The sequence below is a fragment of the Nyctibius grandis genome, chromosome 1 (genome assembly GCF_013368605.1).
Source record: "Nyctibius grandis isolate bNycGra1 chromosome 1, bNycGra1.pri, whole genome shotgun sequence".
NCBI classification, from domain to species: Eukaryota; Metazoa; Chordata; class Aves; order Nyctibiiformes; family Nyctibiidae; genus Nyctibius; species Nyctibius grandis.
Window position 1 is genome coordinate 80,601,476 of NC_090658.1, and position 22,032 is coordinate 80,623,507.

General features: G+C 38.2%; 1 protein-coding gene across 1 annotated transcript in view; it reads right to left on the reverse strand.

Annotated features, from left to right (window-relative positions):
• The window catches only part of CRYBG1 (crystallin beta-gamma domain containing 1), a 40,875-nt gene extending 19,825 nt beyond the window's left edge, over positions 1 to 21,050 (reverse strand). The window contains exons 1-12 of the mRNA XM_068411572.1: positions 20,284 to 21,050; positions 13,324 to 14,788; positions 13,063 to 13,239; positions 10,493 to 10,540; positions 10,266 to 10,384; positions 8,726 to 8,888; positions 7,587 to 7,726; positions 4,702 to 4,828; positions 4,350 to 4,385; positions 3,812 to 3,954; positions 3,423 to 3,549; positions 3,186 to 3,331 (exon numbers count right to left, since the gene is read on the reverse strand). Coding sequence (XP_068267673.1) covers positions 3,186 to 3,331; positions 3,423 to 3,549; positions 3,812 to 3,954; positions 4,350 to 4,385; positions 4,702 to 4,828; positions 7,587 to 7,726; positions 8,726 to 8,888; positions 10,266 to 10,384; positions 10,493 to 10,540; positions 13,063 to 13,239; positions 13,324 to 14,788; positions 20,284 to 21,035 — 3,443 coding nt within the window. The 5' untranslated portion in view covers positions 21,036 to 21,050. The remainder of the gene's footprint in view (positions 1 to 3,185; positions 3,332 to 3,422; positions 3,550 to 3,811; positions 3,955 to 4,349; positions 4,386 to 4,701; positions 4,829 to 7,586; positions 7,727 to 8,725; positions 8,889 to 10,265; positions 10,385 to 10,492; positions 10,541 to 13,062; positions 13,240 to 13,323; positions 14,789 to 20,283) is intronic.
• Between the last annotated feature and the right edge of the window lie 982 nt (positions 21,051 to 22,032).

The window sequence follows — 22,032 nt, forward strand, 5'->3', positions numbered from 1 at the left end:
GGGGCCAGGGAGTTACCTGGCACTTGCAGATTTGTAGCATGATTAACAGAAAGGATGAGATAATAAAATTCTGCTCATAAGAGAGACAGAAAACAGGTTCTTTATCATCCCCCTTCATGCTTGTGATTCCTAGTATCCCAGGGACCTGAGAACTTTAATTTCCTGACTCCTTGAAAGGTTTTTTCAAATGTCAGTTCAGCTCAGTTCAGAGATGGAGGGAAGTAGAATCTTTGTTTGAAATGTTCTCCCATGGGGTACCCAAGGGCTCTTGCCCTTTTCAGCTCCCATAGGAGTTTTGTTCTTGTACCTTGTGTCTCTTAGTTTCACCCATGTTACCTTCCCGAGTGCACTGAGATTAAATTTACTACTTTTTGGCTCCTGTATATGAACTACTCATCACCTAATGATTTCCTTAATATCACTATCCATATGTACACTAGAAGTGGCCAAATCTGCACTGTGGGCTAATTACTTGAAAATTAGGGGAAAACCAGGCTGATTATAGGACCACAGTAAAACAAACGCCTATGAAAAAAAACAAATCTGGAAAAGTTCTTCCACCAAGTTCAAAAAGGATCAACTAAAAGACAGGGGCTTACTCAGTATTTGGCAAAAGTTTGGTGTGTTTATGGATAAAGAAAAGGCACATTTCAAACAAGCAATTCCTGTGATTTTGATCACTATTAAATATAAGCTTGAAGAGCTTTTAAGCAGAGAGGAAAGCAAAATTGTACAACAGTTGATTTTAGTGCTTGCTTAAACTTGTAAAGGGCGTTTACCTATTGCTAGTAAATACTTCCATTTTCCACCACTTAAAATTCTGCCAATTTGGAAGTAAAGATCAAACCCTATTTAAAAGAAGAAAGGCCTCTCCTATTTTCAGGCAGTTTGGATTGCTTTCTCCTGCCCTAATGGCAGAAGAATAAAATATCCTGGATTTTATGCTTGGCCAATCTCTGAAGAATGCTCAAGAGCAAAACACTTTCATTTTTAAAGAAGTCAATCCTCATCACCTTAGCATATTTTTTTCGGGATGTCTTTACAATAGATTTAGCAAAGACATTAAAATATTGCTTGGAAACATTCTTCAGAAACACAATAGCTGAAAATTTTAATGCAGCTAGCACTCAATTATCCCAAAATGGAATATTCACTCCCCAAATGCAGAGCTGGGCTGTCTTCAGCATACAGTTTAGAGATACAGTTTAGCTTAGAACTTGTTCAGTAGTATCTGTGCAGTGCAGTGTCAGGCTTTCTTTTCTTTGATATACCCTTTAAATTACAGAGCAATCACATTAATTATGTGGGAAATACAGATCATCTGTTACTGCTATATCTGCTTACCCCAGATACCTGTAGTTAAAAAATTGCTATGAGAGGTTCAGGGCTTCTTACATTTTTGACTTTTTTTTTTTTTTTAAAGAAGTATTTTCAATATGATACCAGGAAGGTTACTTTGAAATATTATGACAAGCTTTTACTGAATCTGTCACAGTTCACTATGACATCATCTACATTACAGTCTAAACAGCTCAGGAAATTGCTCAATGGATTATTCATCACTCTATGACTGATTTCTTGGAAGGAAAGATATAAAAATTTTCTACCTGAACAGTTACTTAACACTTAAAATAAAGCATTTTATTACCAAGCATGACTTAACATGAATCATTCAACCCTTCCGAGACATTAGCATTTAGTAAGAACACCACAACAAAAGTCCCAAACATTCACAACCTCTTTGGAAAGAAAAGTCGTACAAGATTGTTAAGAGTTCTGCTAGACACCTATTACAAACAATGCACCTAAATTTTTTAAAAAGCTCATTGCTACAAATTACATCTTTAAGAGACTACAACATGAGATTCCAGAGCAGTATCAGAGTCTGTGGGACAACAGTTCTGTTTGTAACAACTTCTGGCTGCCGTTACCATCAGAGTATTAGAGTTACTCTTAATTACTGGAATACTCAAACTCCAGTATGATTCCTATCTCAGCTGCAACAGACACATTTACTAGAACAACTACACAAAGGGTGTGATCGGTAACGCACAATTTGTTTCCCAGCCTTCAGAGGTGACTCCTTCCCATGAATCTCCCTTGCACATTACAGAAGACAGAAGGGCACGGTGGCTTCAAAGGTCATCAGGCAGAAAAAAACCTGCTGTCGCACCATATTCATATACAAATTAAAAGCGTTCCTCTGGAATGCACCGAGCTTGATTTTGCAATCTTTATCCAGACAAAACTTGCAGAGATATCACACAGATACACACAGATTTAGGGTGTGGCTGGGTAGCCAGAGCTTTCAGCAAGTCACCTGACACCAGGCAGGGAGAGACTGACTGTCTCACACACTTTTGGTTCTACTACACAAGTAATTTTGTATATTTGGAGACATGATTGCTAATACTTGTTTGTTTTTCCAAAATACTTTGATGCAGTCTGCAACGCTGTGAAACTCAATCTGCAGTTGGTGTACTGAACAAATCAAACAGCAAAGTCTATCAACTTATCAACTGCGTGTGACAAGACACACGGCACAAAGATAAGAGCTGTTAATGGCCATGCCAATGCAAAGTTCTGGGAACCACTGTGTTAAAAAAAACAATAAAAAACACCACCACGGTACTAAAACACTATTAACCTATAGGATTCACTGCAAAAGCAATGTTACTTTTCAGAACAGTTAGTGTCTCCTTAACATCAGAATGTATTAGTGAGCATGGTAAGAGTTATCTCCATTTTACACACAACTGAGAGAAAAGAGCAAGGAATTTGCCTCTGGTCAAACACAAGAAGCCTGGAAATAAGCTTCAAAACTGGAAATTAGTTCCATAACAATTCTGCTATTGAAATGCTTTTTAAAAATATAGCCATGAGAACAAGGTATTTCAACCTCTGATGAAATGTCATCTCATATACTTTCCTACTTTGTGTATCAGTAGGGCAACATTTCCTGGGACCATCTGATCTTATTGTGAGAAGAAATTCGATTTACTGCCCATATTCACAAAAACAATGACCTTTACTTTTCACATTTTGCAGTCAAGGGCATAAAATTTTATCTGAAGACTCCACTCAGACATTAGAAGTCAGAGTGCTGAAAAACATCTGCAAATACTGTCAAATTCTAAATAGAATAACACATTTAAAAATAAACAGTGGTTAAAAATATCACTTACACGCCACTTAGCACATTTATAGACTGTGTCCTCAGGCCATATCCAGTATCCTTCAAATTGGAAATAATTCCTAACACGTTAATATTGGAACCCTTCGATCCAAAGTCTTTTTCACTGTACATTATCATATGGGAACTTGTGAAGTCCTGTTAAAACAAAGAGAAGCATCATAAGAAAAACACAACATGATGTTCCAGTGCACTCAGGATATGCCTACTACATGTTCTTGGAACTTACACCAACAATCGGTCGCAATGACTGCAACTCTTCATCATAGCCACCCCAGTCTGTCCAATCCCGATACGCTCCTTCTTCCAGCAAGTACTGATGGCCTTCAAACCCGGGCTTCTCATAAGCAACCCAACTAAATAACAACAACAACAACAGAGTCTGCATGTGAAAATGGACAACTGTCACTCCATGTTGTTATGGAGCAGATAGAGATGTGTGAAATTTATTCCTTTGCTGTGAATATTTGCAAATTTAACCCAGGCATATATCTAAACCCCAAAATTAGGAAGACAGAGAAAATAAGCCGGTACTGAATTTGTCCACTGCAATTTCCAATCTATGGAGTTACTACTTCTCTTGAAGGGCAAATACTGCTGGTGTTTTCCCACACTTACACTCCTCCCAGTACTTTCATGGATCCCACTGATGTAAATGGAAGTCCTGTCTTTTTTTCCGACTCCTTGTCGTCAAGCATAAAGATTTCTGATTCTATTTCCACATGTCTCCCTTCAAAGAAAGGCTTCTCATAAATGATTACCTGTAGCAGAAACGAAGTAAAAGAAAAGTTGCAGAAAGTATGATAAATTCTGACAACACACAGTTTCGTTTGCATAGGTGCATAGAGGGAGATGGCAAGATTATGAAAATCATTAGTGGGATCTCTCTATTCTCTTCAAGAGGTCTTTCCATTAGAGATGCAACATTAGGGCTTGAACGTTCATTACCCACCTGCATTATCAGATAGCTGTTAATATGTATATGATGGATGCAAAAATGTGACAGAAATTGCAGTTTCATGGTGTAGCCACATACATCAGGACCAGCCACTAAGTCATAAGCAGTCAGTACATGATCAAGATATATTTATCTATCCATGTGTAGTTCATGTGTTATAAAATACCTTTGGACAATCAAATTAATGTTGACTTTTACCTTTGGATCTCCACTGAATTCAACTTTGCGACCACCCTGTTAAAAAAAAAAAAAAAAAGGAGGGGAAAGAAAAAGTTGGCTATACTTACTTACACAACTTATAAACAAATATAAGTCATCAACTCTTCACAAAAAGACAGAATCAAGTTGAAACCTTAATTGAAGAACACAAGTGAACATAAGAAGATTAAATGCAGAAATGGATGCAATCAAATGTTAAAAGTTCAAGAATTTTATAGGCTAAAAATTTTAGGTTTTGAAGACTTAAATTTTTGAGTGACTTGAAAAATCCAGCCACCTTAACACATTATTTCTAACATATAAACACAGCTCATGTTAACTTGCAAGTTACCATTTTCAAGGGCCTCATGGACCTGATGTAGGCTTCCTTCTTCTCCCAGAATGCTAAATTAGGATATTCACCAGGCTCCAACATTAAAGGGACTCCCTGGAAACCAGGTTCTTCATAAATAAGCCATCTAAATTAAGGGAGAGAGGAAAACAAAAGATAAAAATCCCAGAACATTTCTGAACAGTAAAGAACAAGGCAATATGCTTACTTTAGAAAAGATGCCATTGTACTCTTAATAAAACTCTGTTTCTTTGACTTTACCATCAAAATTGCTAACTACAAGCTGGCATACTGGCAAACTTCTGTGTCTGTGCAGGAACCACCAACAATGCATGTGTTTTGTTTGAACAGGCTAAAAAAAAAAAACACTACAATGAACAGACAGTAAAGAATTTGACCCTGTCTTATCTGGGGGCAACACGAATTTTAGACAGAATTTTCAAGACTTAAGGTTACTGTGTATTATTTTTGAACACTTTTCAAACACGCAGAATCAATTTTCAAGAAGTTGACAGATCTCTACTAACCTAGACTTGGATTTGTTGCAAAATCTCTTCAATAAGGAATTCTAAACTTGTATTATTTATTAATACGTAGAAAACCCCAATGACTCCTTAGAAATCTACTTCCTCATGGTTTGTACCTGCTAAGTCATCTGCTTTGAAAGATGTAATTTTCAAAATTCCTGATTGGGACAGCAACAGTAGTTTTTCAAAGCTTTTTCAAGAAAATCTTAACCAGTAATCACTTACTGGAAACAAAGGAGCATACTGCTGATCTCTGCATAGAGAATGGCAATGTATTTCTTTCAATTAAATTTACTGATCTCTCAGAACTGCAGCCAACCCTTTTACTGTGTAAGGATGACAATGCATAAATCTGGTGATATCAGAAAGATGTTAAAATAATCCATCACTCTACTATGCTTAGAAGTCAGATTCCAAGCTGATGTAAACTGGCACAAGTTGACATCGTTTCAGTGCAGACTGCTGGTTCCAAGAAACAAACAAGGAGCTTTAGTTTTATTGTTATCTATAGATGAATGTTTGGCATATTTTGTGTCCTATAGTAGAATCGCTCAGTAAGCCCTCAACTTCACTGCAAGAACTTAAACATGTCGGAGACCAAGGAGAGAGTACAATCAGAAGATAAAGGTGCATTGACTCATTTCTGTTGGCAGCTTTTAGTAAACAACAGTTAAGCATGAACACTGGGAAACCTTAAGATACAACCACACCCACATGGCAAGGTGACTCGGAATCAGAGCCTCCCTCAACGGCCAATACAGTGAACTATGTCATGCCTGTAAACTACAGGAAAGAAAAAACACTACAACACGCAAAAAAGCAGCAGCAATTCACTGAATTTCTCATGCAAGCAATTGGCAGAAGTGACCACTTTCTACACTGGACCAATGAACTAGTATCTGAGAAAGATTATTTTCCAACTGTCTATTTTGCTTCCTGCTGCAAATATTAGTCTGCCTTCCCTCAAGGTATTCAAATGCAACAGAGAGAAATTAAGACTGTAAGAGTTTACACAGATTTAGCACAAAAAAATGCTCTCACACTGATGCAAAAGAAGGATCAGTTTGAAGTCTGAGGGATGTGCACAGGCCCCTCTTCCTTTCCAAAAAAATTGTTATTTCACTATTCACAGAATGCTTTTAAGTGAGGAACAGACATGAAGTGGAGAGGTAGATTACGTCAATCAATAATCAACCTCCAAATAACATACCTGATTTCATTACTCTTGGCAGACATGTAATTTGGATTAAGCTTGCAGTTCAACAGAAGTAAGCTCCTGTCAGAGAACTAACTACTTGGATACCTTAAAGTTTTCCTATATACCCGAGTGCTTAATTTTCTCCCCAAATCAAGGTACAAAGATTTAATCAGATAAAACACCCTTTACTTAGCAACTAAAATGCCCTATCCATCATGTGGCATATTTGAATACATCTTTGCAGTGGTCTGTAATACTTGTCTTTAGTTGGGCAGTTTTCGATCGTTAACCAGACTATTTGCAGCAACGCAAATGCTATCAGTACCCAAACATGGCATGGCCAACAGGTAGCAAACAAGCTCTGTACACCCTGTAAAATCTTCTGCAAGACCCAACATCATTGAAAGTAGTTCCACTCACTTTCTGAAAGCAGTCTCCCTCTTCTGTGTACTTTTCCCAGTACCACTTTGAGGCATATTTTCAGTACTGATTTACAAGTTTGGTTATTAAATTATCAAAATTACCATTGGTACAGTGTCTGAATTGTTCCTTAAAGGTCTCCTTTCTCATAAAAGCTTGCTTAGTTAATGACACACATTACACTCCTAACTCATACGGCTAGATATTTTCAGGTGACGTAGCATACATATCCTAAATATCACCATAAAAACACTGACTAAAATGCACTGTGAAATAAAAGAATGCTTTCCAGAGTCCACACATGACACTAACTCTTATTCTGTAACACAAGGGCTTGAAAATTTTCTTCTTTTAGTACAATGATTTCAAGTTTAGAGGAAAGCAAGTACGAAATGTGGTCTTACAACAGTTCATCCCCTCACTCTCACTTATGATGTTTGCCTGAATGAGAAAGAGCGGGAGAGGCAAACTCATTCCTTTGCTACAAATACACAAGGGTTACTCTGTCTTTACTACATGCAAGCAGAAGAAAAAATGGCTCTGATACGAAACATTTTAAGAGGTCAGCCTCTCCAAGGGTGAAGCATTACGATGATGTACTAATGCTACTGTCAACAAATACTACCAAAGTATAGGACTAGAATAAATATAGCCTGCTTGCACATCTGATAGGTGTAACCAACGGTTTGAAACAAATTCCTTTCATACCAGTACACGTTCATACAGAACTACGCACTTACATGCCCCAGTGTACTTTGATAGAACAAGTCTTCTGAGTGGTGCCGAACACCCCTGTTTCTTCAGTGTCGTCAAAAAAGGAAGTCACGATCCCTAACCCTTCAGATTCTGTATACAAATCAATTCGGCAAACCCTGTAATCCTGAAAAATGAAGATTGACGTAATCACTTAATCTGTGCTACAAATTCTGTAATTAATGTGGGTAACTAAATCAGCTTTTAAACACCTGTTTATTTTAAATTGTTTCCCCTCTTGTCAATTACTGCTGCTATTAGATACCTATAATAAAAGTATAACTAGGCCAGTTTGCCTGTCTCTGTTTGGACCAAGACAGTCAGTCCATCTCTAATCAACATTTACGTTGTTTACTTGCTGCCATCTAGGAATGCATCTTCTTTAATCAGTTAATTTGCTCCTCTAGCAAATTAAATCCTAACATAACACCAAGCAAGCCATTCTTGAGGAGAACTGCAACTTAAACGAGAATTGTAGTTACAAGCAATATACATTCCTCCTTTTTCCTTTCCTAGTCAAATCACTTTATAGTTCATGCTTGTTTTGGCAACCTGCAAAGGTAACTACTTAATAGTAGGTTAAAAGTGCATGTAGGAAGGCTGTTCCACCATGTGTGAAACTCCCTGGTAAGTCTGTGCATACAGAGCCATTTTTTGAGCATCAAACAAGGTTTGGTGTTTGACACTACAGTTCACATTGAGTGTAAATTTGGTTTATATTTAAAAAAAAAAAACAAAAAACCAAAAAAACAAAAACAACCACACACATGCTTTTGAAAATATGAGTCTGTGCAATTACTGATGGTTTTCTGGGATGTTTTTCCTGAGAAAATGACCAAGCTAAAAAGCATATGCTGTACATAGCATTTTGGAGGCTATTCTAATGAAAAACACTAAGTTTTCTTCCTGCCCTAAACTTCCAGTGGATGTTACCATACTCCTCACTGTGCAAAACCCCCCACATTTATTTTGTGATTAAACGAGAAATTCAATGTGCAAGATTGTTTTATGCATTTACAACTCATATTACACTTGTGTCCTAATACACCAACCACTCTTTGTATCAGTATAAAACGTCAGCAAACATTAAGACCTATACAAAATTTTCTTTACTTATTTTACTTGCCTTAACAACATGTCTTATTGAACCAATCACTGCAGGCTTTAGAGATTTGCATTCATTTTGCTCTTCAGAAGTACCTGCACCCCAAATATCTGGGAGTTCCAACTCTCCTTCTTCCAGGGGAATAGAGGGGCCTTCAAAATTTGGTTTCTCATAGAGTATCCAGCTTAAAATAAAAAATCATCATTTTTAATGGTGCTTTACCAAGTGTGATTTGCAAAAAACAGGCCCCCATTTAACAAATCCTTTCACATGAAGTAGTATTTCCAGACCCTTCCTGCCACCCCAATACAGCTTATTTGCCCAACACCACTGATGCAAGCCATTTCTGGTCTCTGTGATACTTTTAAAAGCAATGGTTAAAACAAAGATGCCTACTGCTGACTGTATTTTCGTCAAAAACTCCTCCACCTTTTTAAATTGATGATTTGGGGCAGCAAGACAACTGCCTACAAATACCAGAATTTTGCATGAGATACTAATCAGAACCAATTTGTAGGTCAGAAAATGCTGACATTGCACACTGCTGCGTCATGTCTAAACAGAAAAGCTACTTGGATCCTGTGAACGGCAGCCTGGAGTTCCACAGGGGCTGGTATAGATGTGCCAAAGGATGATAAGACTGCTCAGAAGACAGGAACAACTTTATTTTTAACAGCAAGACTGAATATGTAACTAGATTAAAAAATATATCCATCTGCAAATACAACCCCCCCCCTGGAGCTCTCAGTTGAACAGGAAAAAAAAACAGCAGTCCCCTAGTCCATGCTGGAAAAGACAATCTGGTTCACACAGATCAAAAGATTTTCATTCCAGTTTTCTGAAGCTAAACAGCAATCAGTGTTCTTCCCAGTACCTCCTACTGCAGCTAGCGCTTGTTTCTGCAGCTTACTATCAGATTATTACTTTTAAGAACCTGTTATTTGACTGTATTATAGCCTGGCCACAGCTTAATTTGCCATGCTATCTACACTAATAATGGCTGTTCTGTTAATACTACGAAGAATGTAGGAGATGAACTTGTTTTGAATTACCCTTAGGCAATCTAGCTTTTAGAGAAAAATTCCCTCTGGACTCATCAGAGAAACAGTCAATTATCTCTACAGCACCACTTCATTTATACCTTTGGACATGGCATTAATCTTCTGCATCCAAATCCACGTCAGACCTGGCTTTAAAATCCTTTGCTAGCCTTTTAGCCCAATCCAAATACTATACAAGAACCCATAAAGAGGAGAGGAGTCAAAGGGCAGCACAGCTGGACAGAATCTTGTCATTTAATCCCACTGCTACACCTGGTGAAATGTTGCACCACTCCAGATGGTAACACTCACTCAATTTGTCAGCAAAATAAGTTTCCTGGCCTAGAACTTCATATTGCAGAGGTAAAATGCCACATTTCTTGCTCACAGGTGTCTATGTAACATTGACATTTGCAAGGCAGACTTCCTGTGAATTACATGCTCGTTCTGTTTCAAAAGATTTTTGGATAAAAGTAAATGATAACTGATAAAATGATAAAAAGTAAAAACTAATCTCTTACCATCCTCTGATGACTTTAACTAAAATTGCTGGTGACAGAACCCAAGAACTGCAATCCAGAACATCATGGAAAACTTCAATACCATTTTTTGGATAGTCTGATTCACAATATATCACCAGCTGTGTTAAAAAAAACAAAACAAAAAAACAGAACATCAACAACATATCATTCTATCTTGCAATGCTTTAAATACAGAGGAACAGTAAAGATAATAAAATTGATCTTACCTTGCCAGGTCTGGGATTGATTTTACTTTGTCCATTTCTTGAAAGTGCCTAATAGACAATGGGGAGAGAAAAGTCACCAAAAAAACCAAAACCCAAACCAAAAACGTATTCAATAAAGATGCTCAGCTATAAAAAAGAGCTAGTGAAACAAAATAAAAATTAGTCTGAGTAGTAAAAAGCTGGTAACACTTCAACTACACCTACGTACTGCTTCAATTCCTTCTACCTCCTGAAGAGCAATATCTTGCCACAAATGTACAAATTTACACACCTTTTTTTTTTTTATTTTTTAAACTCTGTATTATCATCCCACTGAAGCCAACTAACCTCAGACTTGAAATGCTTTAAAATCCTTCTGATCAGCTTCCTATATCCTGCAGGATACCAAGAGACTACTTAAAAATTTGCACTAATAAAGTACATGCTCTACAATGATAAAGATATTAATGAAAGTTTAAATGTCTGGCAACAATAAAGCATGAAATAATTTTGAAGGAATATATGAAAAGACTGAGGAGGCATGATGGCATATACATGTAGGAACTAATTAGCATAATCAATTTTGTGACGGACACCTTGTAACAAGATAGGTTTCTTCAAAAAGCATGAGACTCTGTGCAGTAAGTGATAGACTAAAAATGCCAAGAGCAAATAAAACACAATGAGGTATACACAATCTAAAACAATGTTGAAGTCAATGGTAAATTATATGATATAGAATATATGGGAAAGTTGTGATTGCATCACGTCATCTTAAACAAATAAAGAAAGCGTTGCAATTATGTGTTTGGTTTCTTAGCAAGGACACGAGAGCTCATTCTGGGATAGGGTCCTGCTCTTCTAGGAACTATTCATACAAACAAACAGATCCTGCCCCTACATAGGTTGCAACCTAAGATAACCAGCAACATTTGCAAGGAACTAATGAGAACACATTAGTCAGCACGCAGGGCAGGCAGTTGTCTCAAGGCAGAGTTCCTAACCACCATCAGATTTTTGTAGGCATCATCACGATACGCTGAAGCATGACTGGTTTTTTAGTCCGTGCTTCAATTCCAGTTAGAACTTGCTCTGTGTTTCAAGGAATGCCAAAGTCATTGTTTTGGGCTGCCCTTACTCTTTTCCTTCACATTACCCATTAGCCACTGCATCATCATTTTCTTAGTGGAAGATGCACAGTAAGTACATATCATACAAACATTCTCAGTTCCTGTCTAACTTGGGCAAGGCAGTTCAGAGTCAGCAACAGTGCTGCAGAAGTCTTAGAACCCTACGGAGCCTAATGGACTTCTCTCAGGAGCAGTCTCATGTGTACATACCCCCTTGCCATATCAGGACTCCACATTCTACTGAAAAATTGAAACCCACTCAGGAACAACAGCTTAAGTAACAAAAAAAATCAGTACTAGTCATTTAGCTTTAAACTCAGGTTTTGAAATCCAAGCAGGACCATCCAGAGTAAGAAAGCCTTTTTAACTGGCAGCATAAGTCTACACCACTGCAAATAACCCCCCTAATTTTCTTCCCCACACTAATTAAAAAAACTTCCCATGAGAGAAAAATCTACATCCTCAAAATTGCAAGGTAGCACACATGTCTTCCTTCTGCAAGATGAAGAAGAAAGGAGTTATTTCTACTGCTCCCTCACGCCTTTTAGTAGAACTGTAACAGCAGAAAACCATTACCTTTGGAAAAGTATTTCTCAAACTTCTTATACACTGCTTCAATTCCACAGGTCACATTAATGTGGCTACTAAACTTTGGAGAACATATTTCTTCCCATGGTTCTTAGATCTCCTGATTATAGTTTTCCTCTCAGGTAACAGAGTAAGGGCCCACATCAACAGAAACAGCAGATACTACAGGACATTGGTTTATCGTTTTGAAAATGATCTCACATTAGGGTAAAGTTGCCTCAAAGGGAAGAAGTAGGTCTGCCTTCACTCATGATGAATATACACTCATAATGAGACAAAGGGACAGCCCTCCACTGTAGCAGCACTTTCAATAATCACTACTATCCAGTTCTTAAAGTATTCTTAAAGAATCTATATTTTCTATCAAATGCCTGGGAATACTGGGAACAAAAACAGAGGGCTAAAAAAAAGTTTGCCCTGCTACTCATTTAACAGTGCAATGGCTGAATATCTTGTTAGAAGAGGAGAGAGATTACTGTTAACAGAAGAAGCAGGCACAAGTTTTCCAAAGTTCACGGAAAGCATTCTACTAATTTACAATAAAAAATAAAGTTAGCATGAGATTTGTTTCAAAATAATACAAAATCAAGTATGAGGACATAATCAAACACACATTTTCAATTAATATTTGTGAAGAGTCAAAATAAGGGCATCATGAAGAAACACAATCATGTTAAACAGATACCATCTCATTTTCATGTGTAGCCAACATCAGATGAAACTGGTACCATACCTACATTCACCTCTATGTATTTGTAATCTGTGTATGTCCCTAAGAGGGGCAACAAAACAAAACAATGTATGCATATTGTCTATAGAAAATATAAAAGCTGGGTAACTTTCCAGGCAGATTTTAAACAACACAATACTTACATCCACATCTAATAAACCAGTGGGGACATTTGATTCATATCTGCTTGTCCCTAACCAGCTGGAAAAGTTTTTCTCAGGGTTCCCATAGTTAGGCACTTGTAAACTTAGTTCTTTTTTTGCACTATCTGCTTGCATGTACTTCTCCACAAAACTTGGAAACTTCATATCTGAAAGAGACTGAATTGCAAAATCAAAATTAACACTCATTCAGCAGGCAGACAAAATTTTACGTGGTTGCATTTCATGAATTATCTTTATTACCTCAGATTTTTGAGGCATGCCAAATGGCCCAGGAGCATCCTGTTGTAAAGGAGGCATCCCTGAGGAATCAGTTGTAAAAGCTGTTGTAGTGTTATTTAATGAGGTGACAGAAGGATTAAAAAACTTTTCTTTAGATGTAGAAGACAGCAAGCTTGAGAAGAGGGAGCTTTTTTCAAGCCGGGATCTTTTAACTTCACCATCTGTACCATCACTGTTCTCTTTTCCATTTATTTCCTGAGTACAGGCAGGTTCCTCTCTGTTACATGACTGCAGGGCTTTGAATATGATACTTTGCTCTGTTGATGCACGCTTGGGCCTGATTCTGGCTATCGTTTCCAGGCTTTGCATTTTAATTTGTTGGGCTGGTAATAGATCCTGTGTTTTCTCCCTCCTCAGTCCCAAACCGAAAGTAAATACACTAGGATCAAATACTTTCTCTAAGTTGTCTTCATGAATGGGAGGCATTGCGAAGTGGGGTGCTGGGGACTTGGGAAGCTTTGACCTCTTCTTTTTCTGGGGTAAACAAACCGAGCTGTCCAAGTTTTTTATTGTTTCAGCAAACTTCTTCATGTCAGATGGGGAATCAAAAATGCTATCGTCTTCAGTAGATCCATTACAGGTTTTGCCTGGGCTCTCTTGTGCATTGATGTTGTGCTCTGATATCAATATACTATCTTGACTGCTGTCATCATACTGCAGTGCTGCAAAGCTCAAATCTCCTGGCTTTGCCTTTTTATCTCCATTTTCCATCCTCTTAAATTCTGATCGAGAAACATGATGAGATGGTAGAGGATATTTATCATCATTGCAAGGTGATAAAACCTCTGTGTTTGGCAGCATCTTTTCTTCATTTCTGTGGATTTCTGAGCTTGTGTTACTTCTTTGACAGGAAGTATCTTGAGCATTTTCAGTTTTACTGGGTGAATGCAAAGACGGTTTAAAAGGTGAATTTTCTTTTTTAGCTGTGGTTAATTCTGGATCAGGTGGCTTCAGAGAGACACTACTAGCATCAATTTTGCTGCTTTGGTTAAAAAGGGATATTGCAGCTTTTACTTTAAGTTCTGTTGTCTTCCCAATATCCTCGTAAGTGGCAGAGCCTTCCTCATTTTTGCCTTTTAATTCTGCCGTGCTTTCTTTCTCTGGTGTGCCATTCTCAAATAACTTCTGGCGACTGCTTTGCTTATTTAACGTTTTATCAGGCTGTTCACTTTCCTTAGGTTGTTTTCCAAATTTCAGCTTTGCTCTGCCAACAAATGTGCTTGGTACAGTACTATTTTTTGAAGCAGGGATGTCAGTAGGCCTCTGGCTCTGGTTAGCACATTTATTTTCAAACAAGGAAATTTTGTTGGCAATGTTACTATTAGTTTTATTAACTGGTTTTTCAAGAGTATCCTGCTCACTTTCTAAACTGTCTTGATTCGTAGATGCTTTAAAATTCAGCTCTATATTCTTCGGTTTGGCTGGACTACAGGAGGCAAAATAATACAGAGTTACATCTTTGATTAATCTTAAAAAGACTTGTAACAATTTTCAAAACAATAAAATGTAGCATTGTAATTAAATTTTCCATAGCCATATTCAGTTTAAATTTTGGTATCTCAAAAGGAATTAACTAAAAAAGGAGTAACTATACAAATGACAAAAAAAAAATAGTCATTAAATAAGGAAAACACATTTCAAACATGTATGTAGCTCTTTAATGCTCAGTAAAACAAAAAACACAGCAGCCTACAGCATCTGCAGCTGAGGGAGAGAACTTAACTATTTATGACTGACAGACATTAGAATTTAATAGTAAATAGGCAGAATAAATTATATGCATAAAATTCCCTACAGAGTTTAGGAAACAAATCCCAATTCATTAAGGTGATAATGAGTTGTTTAACATTTAAATACACCTCTCCAACAAGTTTTGAAGACATCTGCCCAGATTATTTGTAGCCCTCACACTGCAGAAGTGACCTTAAATTGAATGACAGACCTCTTCTGGCCTCATTTAGTGCTGGTGGAAAAGGTAACTGTCCCCAGTCACTGCATCACCACTTGGCTAAGAGACCACCACATGCGAGGCCTCTCCCATTTCCTTCAGGTAAAGTCAGCTAACAGTTTAAATTGTGTAACTAACCCTGGTGATTTTACAAGAATTTAATTAGGAAACACTTATGGAAACTTCTCCATCAGAGTGGATAAAGAAGCATGTACAAGTATGTAGCACTCGTAGTATGGCAGAAGGCTGATGACATGCAGTCGAGGGTGTTAACCCTCCTTCCTCTGAATACCTACATCCAGGAAAAATTATTTGACCATGTCACTTGCTACTGCAGGAACAGTATGAACAGCTGTGAGATGCAGGGCATGTGTCTTCAAAATTTATCAGTCAGATATAAGGAGAGTCAAGGAGCCCACCATCACCTCACAGGCAGACCTGTTCTCCAAAGAGGAATCTGAAGATACTCAGTGGTGGGAGAACAGGCAGAAACTGCGCTACGTGAAAACTGATGATGGTGGGAGATAAAAGAAACTAGCTTGCAGCAACGATCTCCAGGGCCTCAAATGCTCTATCAATCAATGGACGATTCTGGTATTTAAGTGCTTTCTTCTTTTATACCTACACAAACTGTGTTCACTGAGTTCTCAGACAGCTCTTTAGCCCAAGAAAGAAGCATGAGGTACAAGTGAGTGAACATGAACAACCCCAAAAATGAGATCACTCCTTTCTCCTCTCCCTCAACAAATCCATCCCAAGTAAGAAAGTAAACCCTACTAAAGCAAGACTCTCCATTGCACAAGCTTCTTTTCTTGGGAAAAGCACGAGGAACAAACTTACTGAAATAACAGACGGAACCCAAAATCAGCTGCCTAAGAACCTATACAGAAAGCAACTGTTAAAAATCACCATGTCTTTTCGGAGAAAACTTCCCAACAGCGCTCATTGTAACTACCAGCCTGCTCATGTTGGTCCACGACTGAAAGGTTCTTCTGAAGAAGAAGTGATCAATAAAAAAGGAAATAGTAAACTTAAAAACTACTCGCCATACTTCAGATAGTGCTAATAAAACACTTGGAAAATTTAAGTCTAGAAACAGAAAAAAAGTATTCCTGAAAGGGGGAAGGCAGGGAGGGAACTATCACACATCATAAAATTAAATCTATTTAGACACTACTTTTCATTTGCAGTACGACTGTTTTTCCTAAACTTTTAAAAGTTAAGTTATTTTATGATTTTTCTTTTTGGAAAATCAATATGTTGCAATGGACCTCTGAAGGTCAGCTAGCCCAACTTCCTGCTCAAAACATGGACAGTTTGAAAGTTAGATCAAGTTGCCGAAGGCTTTGCCTGACCAAGTGCTGAGTATTTCCAAGGGTCGAGATTTCACAGTCTTACTAGGGAAGCATTGCAGCAGGTCAGCCACTGTCACCATGAATTATTTTTGCCTTATATCCCATTGAAACAACACTGCTGCAACTTGCAACCATGGCCATTGTGCCTTCACTGCACGCCTCAAGGACGGATCTGGCTCTGCCTTCTCTGTAATACCTCTATAGGTAGGGAGAGATGATTGAGGTCTACCCATATCCTTCTCTTCTCTCAGCTGAACAAATCAAGCTGCTTCAGCTTCTCCTCATACATGGTGCGTTCCAGTGCCATCAACTTCTTAATGGCTCACCACCGGACTCATTCCAATTTGTGAATATCTCTCTTGTACCAGGAGAAGAAAGTTGGAAGAGGAGGGAAGGGTACAACTAGATATAACGCCCCAGATGCAGCCTCATGAGCACCAAATGTCTTCTCCTTTGACCCGCTGGCTATGCTTCTGCCACTGTAGCCCAGTGCAGGCTTCGCCTTCACCTGCTACAAGGATGCACTGACACATGCTGAATTTGCTGTTCACCAGGACCCTTCATGTCCTTTTCTGATCAGAAAAAGGTACTTATCCTTTCCTTCTACCTGTATTTTCAAGAGGTATCGCTAATGGCCTAGTTATCTTAACAGACTCATTTCCATACCATCCTTTTGTCAGCCTGTCGCACTCACACTATGTGCATTTCAACATAACAACACGTATCTTCCTAACAAAATCTGTCTTTCCCTGTATGCCTTGACACAAGCAAGTGTAATGGTTAACACTGATAGTTATCAGCCACGCCTAAAACCTGTTTTAAATGAACAGCTAACACCTCAAAGGTATAGTTTCAAGCTTTGCAAATTTACACAGAAACAACCACTTCAGCACTTTGTATTTTACATTCTGCACTATTTCTTCACAGCAGCAGCAAAACAGCTGAGACCAAAGAGCAAGAGAAAGCTCAGCCCTGGAGCTCCACCCGTTACAGCTGGCCTGCTCTAACTGAAAGATGGATTCACTTAACAAACAGCCCAGTGTGGCTGATTCTTACTACCCACTGCTGATTGGCAATGCCAGGAACAAGCAGGTACAAGAGAAATTCTGATGTCCTTCTCTTCGGCTACACCTTCCAGCTAACCTGTGGAAGACAGCAGTTAAACCTCTCCCAGTATAGTCATAAATGGAAGGTGAGTCACATAGTTGAAGCATACTGTCCAAATGACCAAGCACGTAACTGATGCCAAAAAGTATTGATGCCAAAACATCAGATTGAGGGGAGCAAAGAAAAACGGCATGTTAACAGAGCAGAATAATTCATCAAGTGGGCATAAATGCAAAGGCAACAACAAAACCATGTCTGAACATCAAATATGACAACTGAAGCCAAGATTTCCACTAAGCACATCAAAGTAGCTACTGCCTGAGGTTTTCCTTGCTGATTAAGATGTACCATCAACCTCAGTTTAGTCTCAAACCTGATAGGTTTCCCTTTCAAAAGCTAGAAGTAAAGTATCCTGTGACTTCCGAGTTGCTCAGTACAGACATAAAAGGAGAAAGACAGAAAGTGCTATCATTACTCACAGGGAACCAGCAAAACTGACTTATTTTAAAATTGCTTCTAAAGAAACTTGATTCCCAGAATTGGCACAATGTCTAGTAAGAGACATGCATTTTTAAGTGAAAACTGCTTTGATTACATAAAATCCATCTTACAGGAGGCAAATGAATCTGTAAGTAAATGAGTATTTTCAACTTGAAAGGGATGCATGTAAAGTATCTAACGATAATTTTTTAACCTTTGAAAATGGAAGAGTTATCTGTTCTCTAGTTCAAAGCAGTAAGAAGAGAACAAAAACATACCTCCTTCTAGTAATGGCACCATCACACTTTTCCTTTCCCATTTTACAGCAGCTTAATCCACATCCAAGTTAATAGTTCCTGTGTTCTGATGAATGACTACAAATTATACCAGGTAACCTGATCGTATCAATTTGTCCAGCTAAAGAAACTGTGTGGTACTCTGCACTGATAGCTATTAAATGCATCAGGAACCTTGCAGGGAACACCAGCAGTCCCCACCCAGGGCTAAAGTTCCTATAGCGGCAGATAAGGCCAAGACACAGAATACCACACACCCCACAAAATCAGGTGAAATAGCAGAGGCTGTTTAGTCATTAAAATGAAATCTGTCAGAAAGGATACTTGTCTATTACTTTATGAGTACAGCAGAAGATAATTCACTGTACAGCAAGCCAAGGAGATACCCAGAAAAACGAAATCCAGCTACGCAAGCATTTCTAACTTTATCATCACTAATGACAATGAGACAAAGAGAAAAATATGAAAGCTACCTTTCCTTTGAAGTTGGGAAGATACAAAACTTCAGAGTTTAAGATTTGTGATCTCTGCTGCCCAACGGCAAAGCATCAGCATGTACAAAAATACCACAATTTAACTTCCAGTACTAGATGCCTTTAATTCAGTTACAAACGAACAAATCAGATGCAGAGTATTACAAATTGTGCAAAGGAAACTGTTCCTAATGCTCCTACGCTTCTCAGACATGGGAAGCATAACTGGGAACATATGTGTTTCTTAAACCATAATGTTGAACCTTCGTCTCCCTCTAACACAACTGAACGACAATTCTGAACACTTGGTGTACCTCAGGTGGACCTATAGGATTCAATGCAGTCTGACACCTACAAATGAATGTACCAGAACGAGGAAAGCAATAGCGCATAGTACATGGCCATGACAATCCAACAACAGCAATGACTGATGCAATAAAATGATTCACTGTAGAAGAGAATGTAATAGAACCCAGGAAATCAATCGCTGGACTCATACTAGTGATTACAGTGGAAGTTATAAACACATCCACTTTATAATCCTAAGGAAAGCACTGATCACCTGTTTGACAGATGACAATTTGTTTGAGGGTAAAACCAAATCCTGCAAACTAATATATGCATAATTCTGCAAATGCCTGTTGTTATTCACATGCATAAAAATTTACATGATTCATCCTGTACATACTTACGAAAGCAACTATATGTATTCAAATTTCTGGAGTGCGATTTATCATATCATTTGAAGTGATTGCATTGCATCCTACATTACATCCCACATTTTTTCACAAAATAATAGCAGAACGTATGTTGTTTCAAAGAATAACCTGAACACATTGCTTATTCAAAGATTCTGACATACAAAATCTTAAACCACATCCTCACTTGGTTACATATAGCAAAACTACATTAAGGGCAATGACAGTCGAGCTAGTCTGAGCAACAACAGGGGCACTGACGATAATGACAGAGCAGCTTTTATATATGTTAAATTATTCCATATAATGGAACTGACATACAAAGAAATTCCCTATCCATAAAAAAAAAAAGAATAAAGAATTCTTTTTCTAACACATGTAAACTACAGTGCTTGTTAAGTGGTAACTGTAATTACGATAAATTTAAAAAAAAAAGGCAGTTCTTAATTGAAAATTAGATAGATAGATAACAGATACACAGATAGTGTTCCTATAGAATCCTAAACACAGACACAGTCAAAATTACAGCTACAGGGATAAGGTAAACTAGCTTATGTTACTTACAGGCTAATCTTTGTCATGACTGTTCTGGAAGCATCCAAACTCTTCAGCTTTGAGCTGTCTAAATCAGAATTTGTCTGTCTCTCAGCTGACATACACAGGTCTCCATTTTTAATCCCATCAGTACGCAAGAAAGCTCTTCCATCCGAACCATTACCATGCTTTACTGCCTTGGTCTCATTTCTGCTTTCAGCAAACACCAAGGCAGTGTCTTCTGTCTTATCAGCCAAAGAACCTTTGGGAGACTCCAAGCTGTCTTCCCCAAAAGCCACAGGTATAGTTCCCTTTTCCACCGAAGTTCTTTTTGTCACTGGGTTACTCTCTGGTGATGCTAAAGGTTGCCTTTTTGAGGAGTAATCTTTTACCTGACCCTTCAAACCAGTAGGGGAAATGGGGACAGTGTCCGACTGATTCTTTTTATATGATCTTCTCCTTGCAGGGGTTGTGTTTGAGATCTGCTGCTTGCCTTTGTCAGCTTCAGTTTTAGATGCCCCTTTGTGAGTAGATCCAACTTTTAGGTCCTGATTATTACCTGGGGAAGACGAATTCCTTTCAGGAGTCTGTTGAGGAGACTTCGCTTTTCTTTCTGAGTTTACTATCTTGTCTGAAAGCACCTCAGAAGGGACGTCATCCTCAAAAACAGATTCTTCTCTTGCGGTAGTCTCAGTCTGGTTTCTCTCTCCATTTGGAATGTCACTAGACGACTGAGATTTTCTCCTTTTCCCAGATCTTTTATTAGCAGATTTTCTATCCATTGTGTCCGAGTCACTACAATTTTCTTCTGATGTCACAGTCACAGATTCATTAAGGAGTTCGTCTGTTTTTCTTAGATAGATATCAACCGTTAACACTCTAGCAGAATGTGTATGTTCACTCGCCGCAGACTCCAACGCGTATGGCAAATCCTTTGGTTTTGCATGCCCAGGCTCCTCCGACACCCACGTGTTCACCAGCTGCTTGTGGCTTAAGATACTCTTTTCTAAGTCTTCACAAGACAAATTTCTCAAGCTTTTTATGAAATCTGGAGTTGTGGAATTATTTATATCCGTGATGCATTCTTTCTCCAGTTCCAGGGTTTCCACATTCAGGCTACTCTCAAAGAATGGGTTTTTAATAGTTTCACTGCTGCTGCTCCAGTCTGCTGACCACTCACTGTCAGAAGAGACTCCCCTACTACTCCATTCTGAAATGGTATCACGATACGGCGGTCCTACTTCCCCACTGAAACTATATTCCTGCGTCTCAGTAACAGCACTTATGTTTCTCACTTGCTTCTGTACTTGAGGAGCTTCGTGTCCTTCGTTTACGTGCCTACAGTATATCGTCTGCGCCCTGTTAGGAGAAAGTGACCTCTCTGCTTTCCGATGTGAAGTGTGTTCTAGTGAACTTTTGACATTTTTCCTTTTCCCTGTACCAAACAAATTTCCAAGTCTTTCCAAAACGGGTTTCTTTTTATTCTCTTCTCTGGAAGAATCTGGAAATTGTGAGGTGGACTATAAAAACAAACGAACAAACATTTGGTTAATGTCAAAATTGTTTCTATAATACATTTGTTTGTATTAGCACCACCTATAAATTAAGACACAGTGAATAGGAACAAAACAGCTTACTGAACAATACTAGCTCTCAAAAAGAACAAGAAAAACAAAACCCTCAAAAACAATGAAAATCCCAAGATCCTTCTGTATGTTTTTGCCTGTGTTTGATTCCAAGTATGCTCATCTTCTCTTACAATACCAGCATTATATGTCC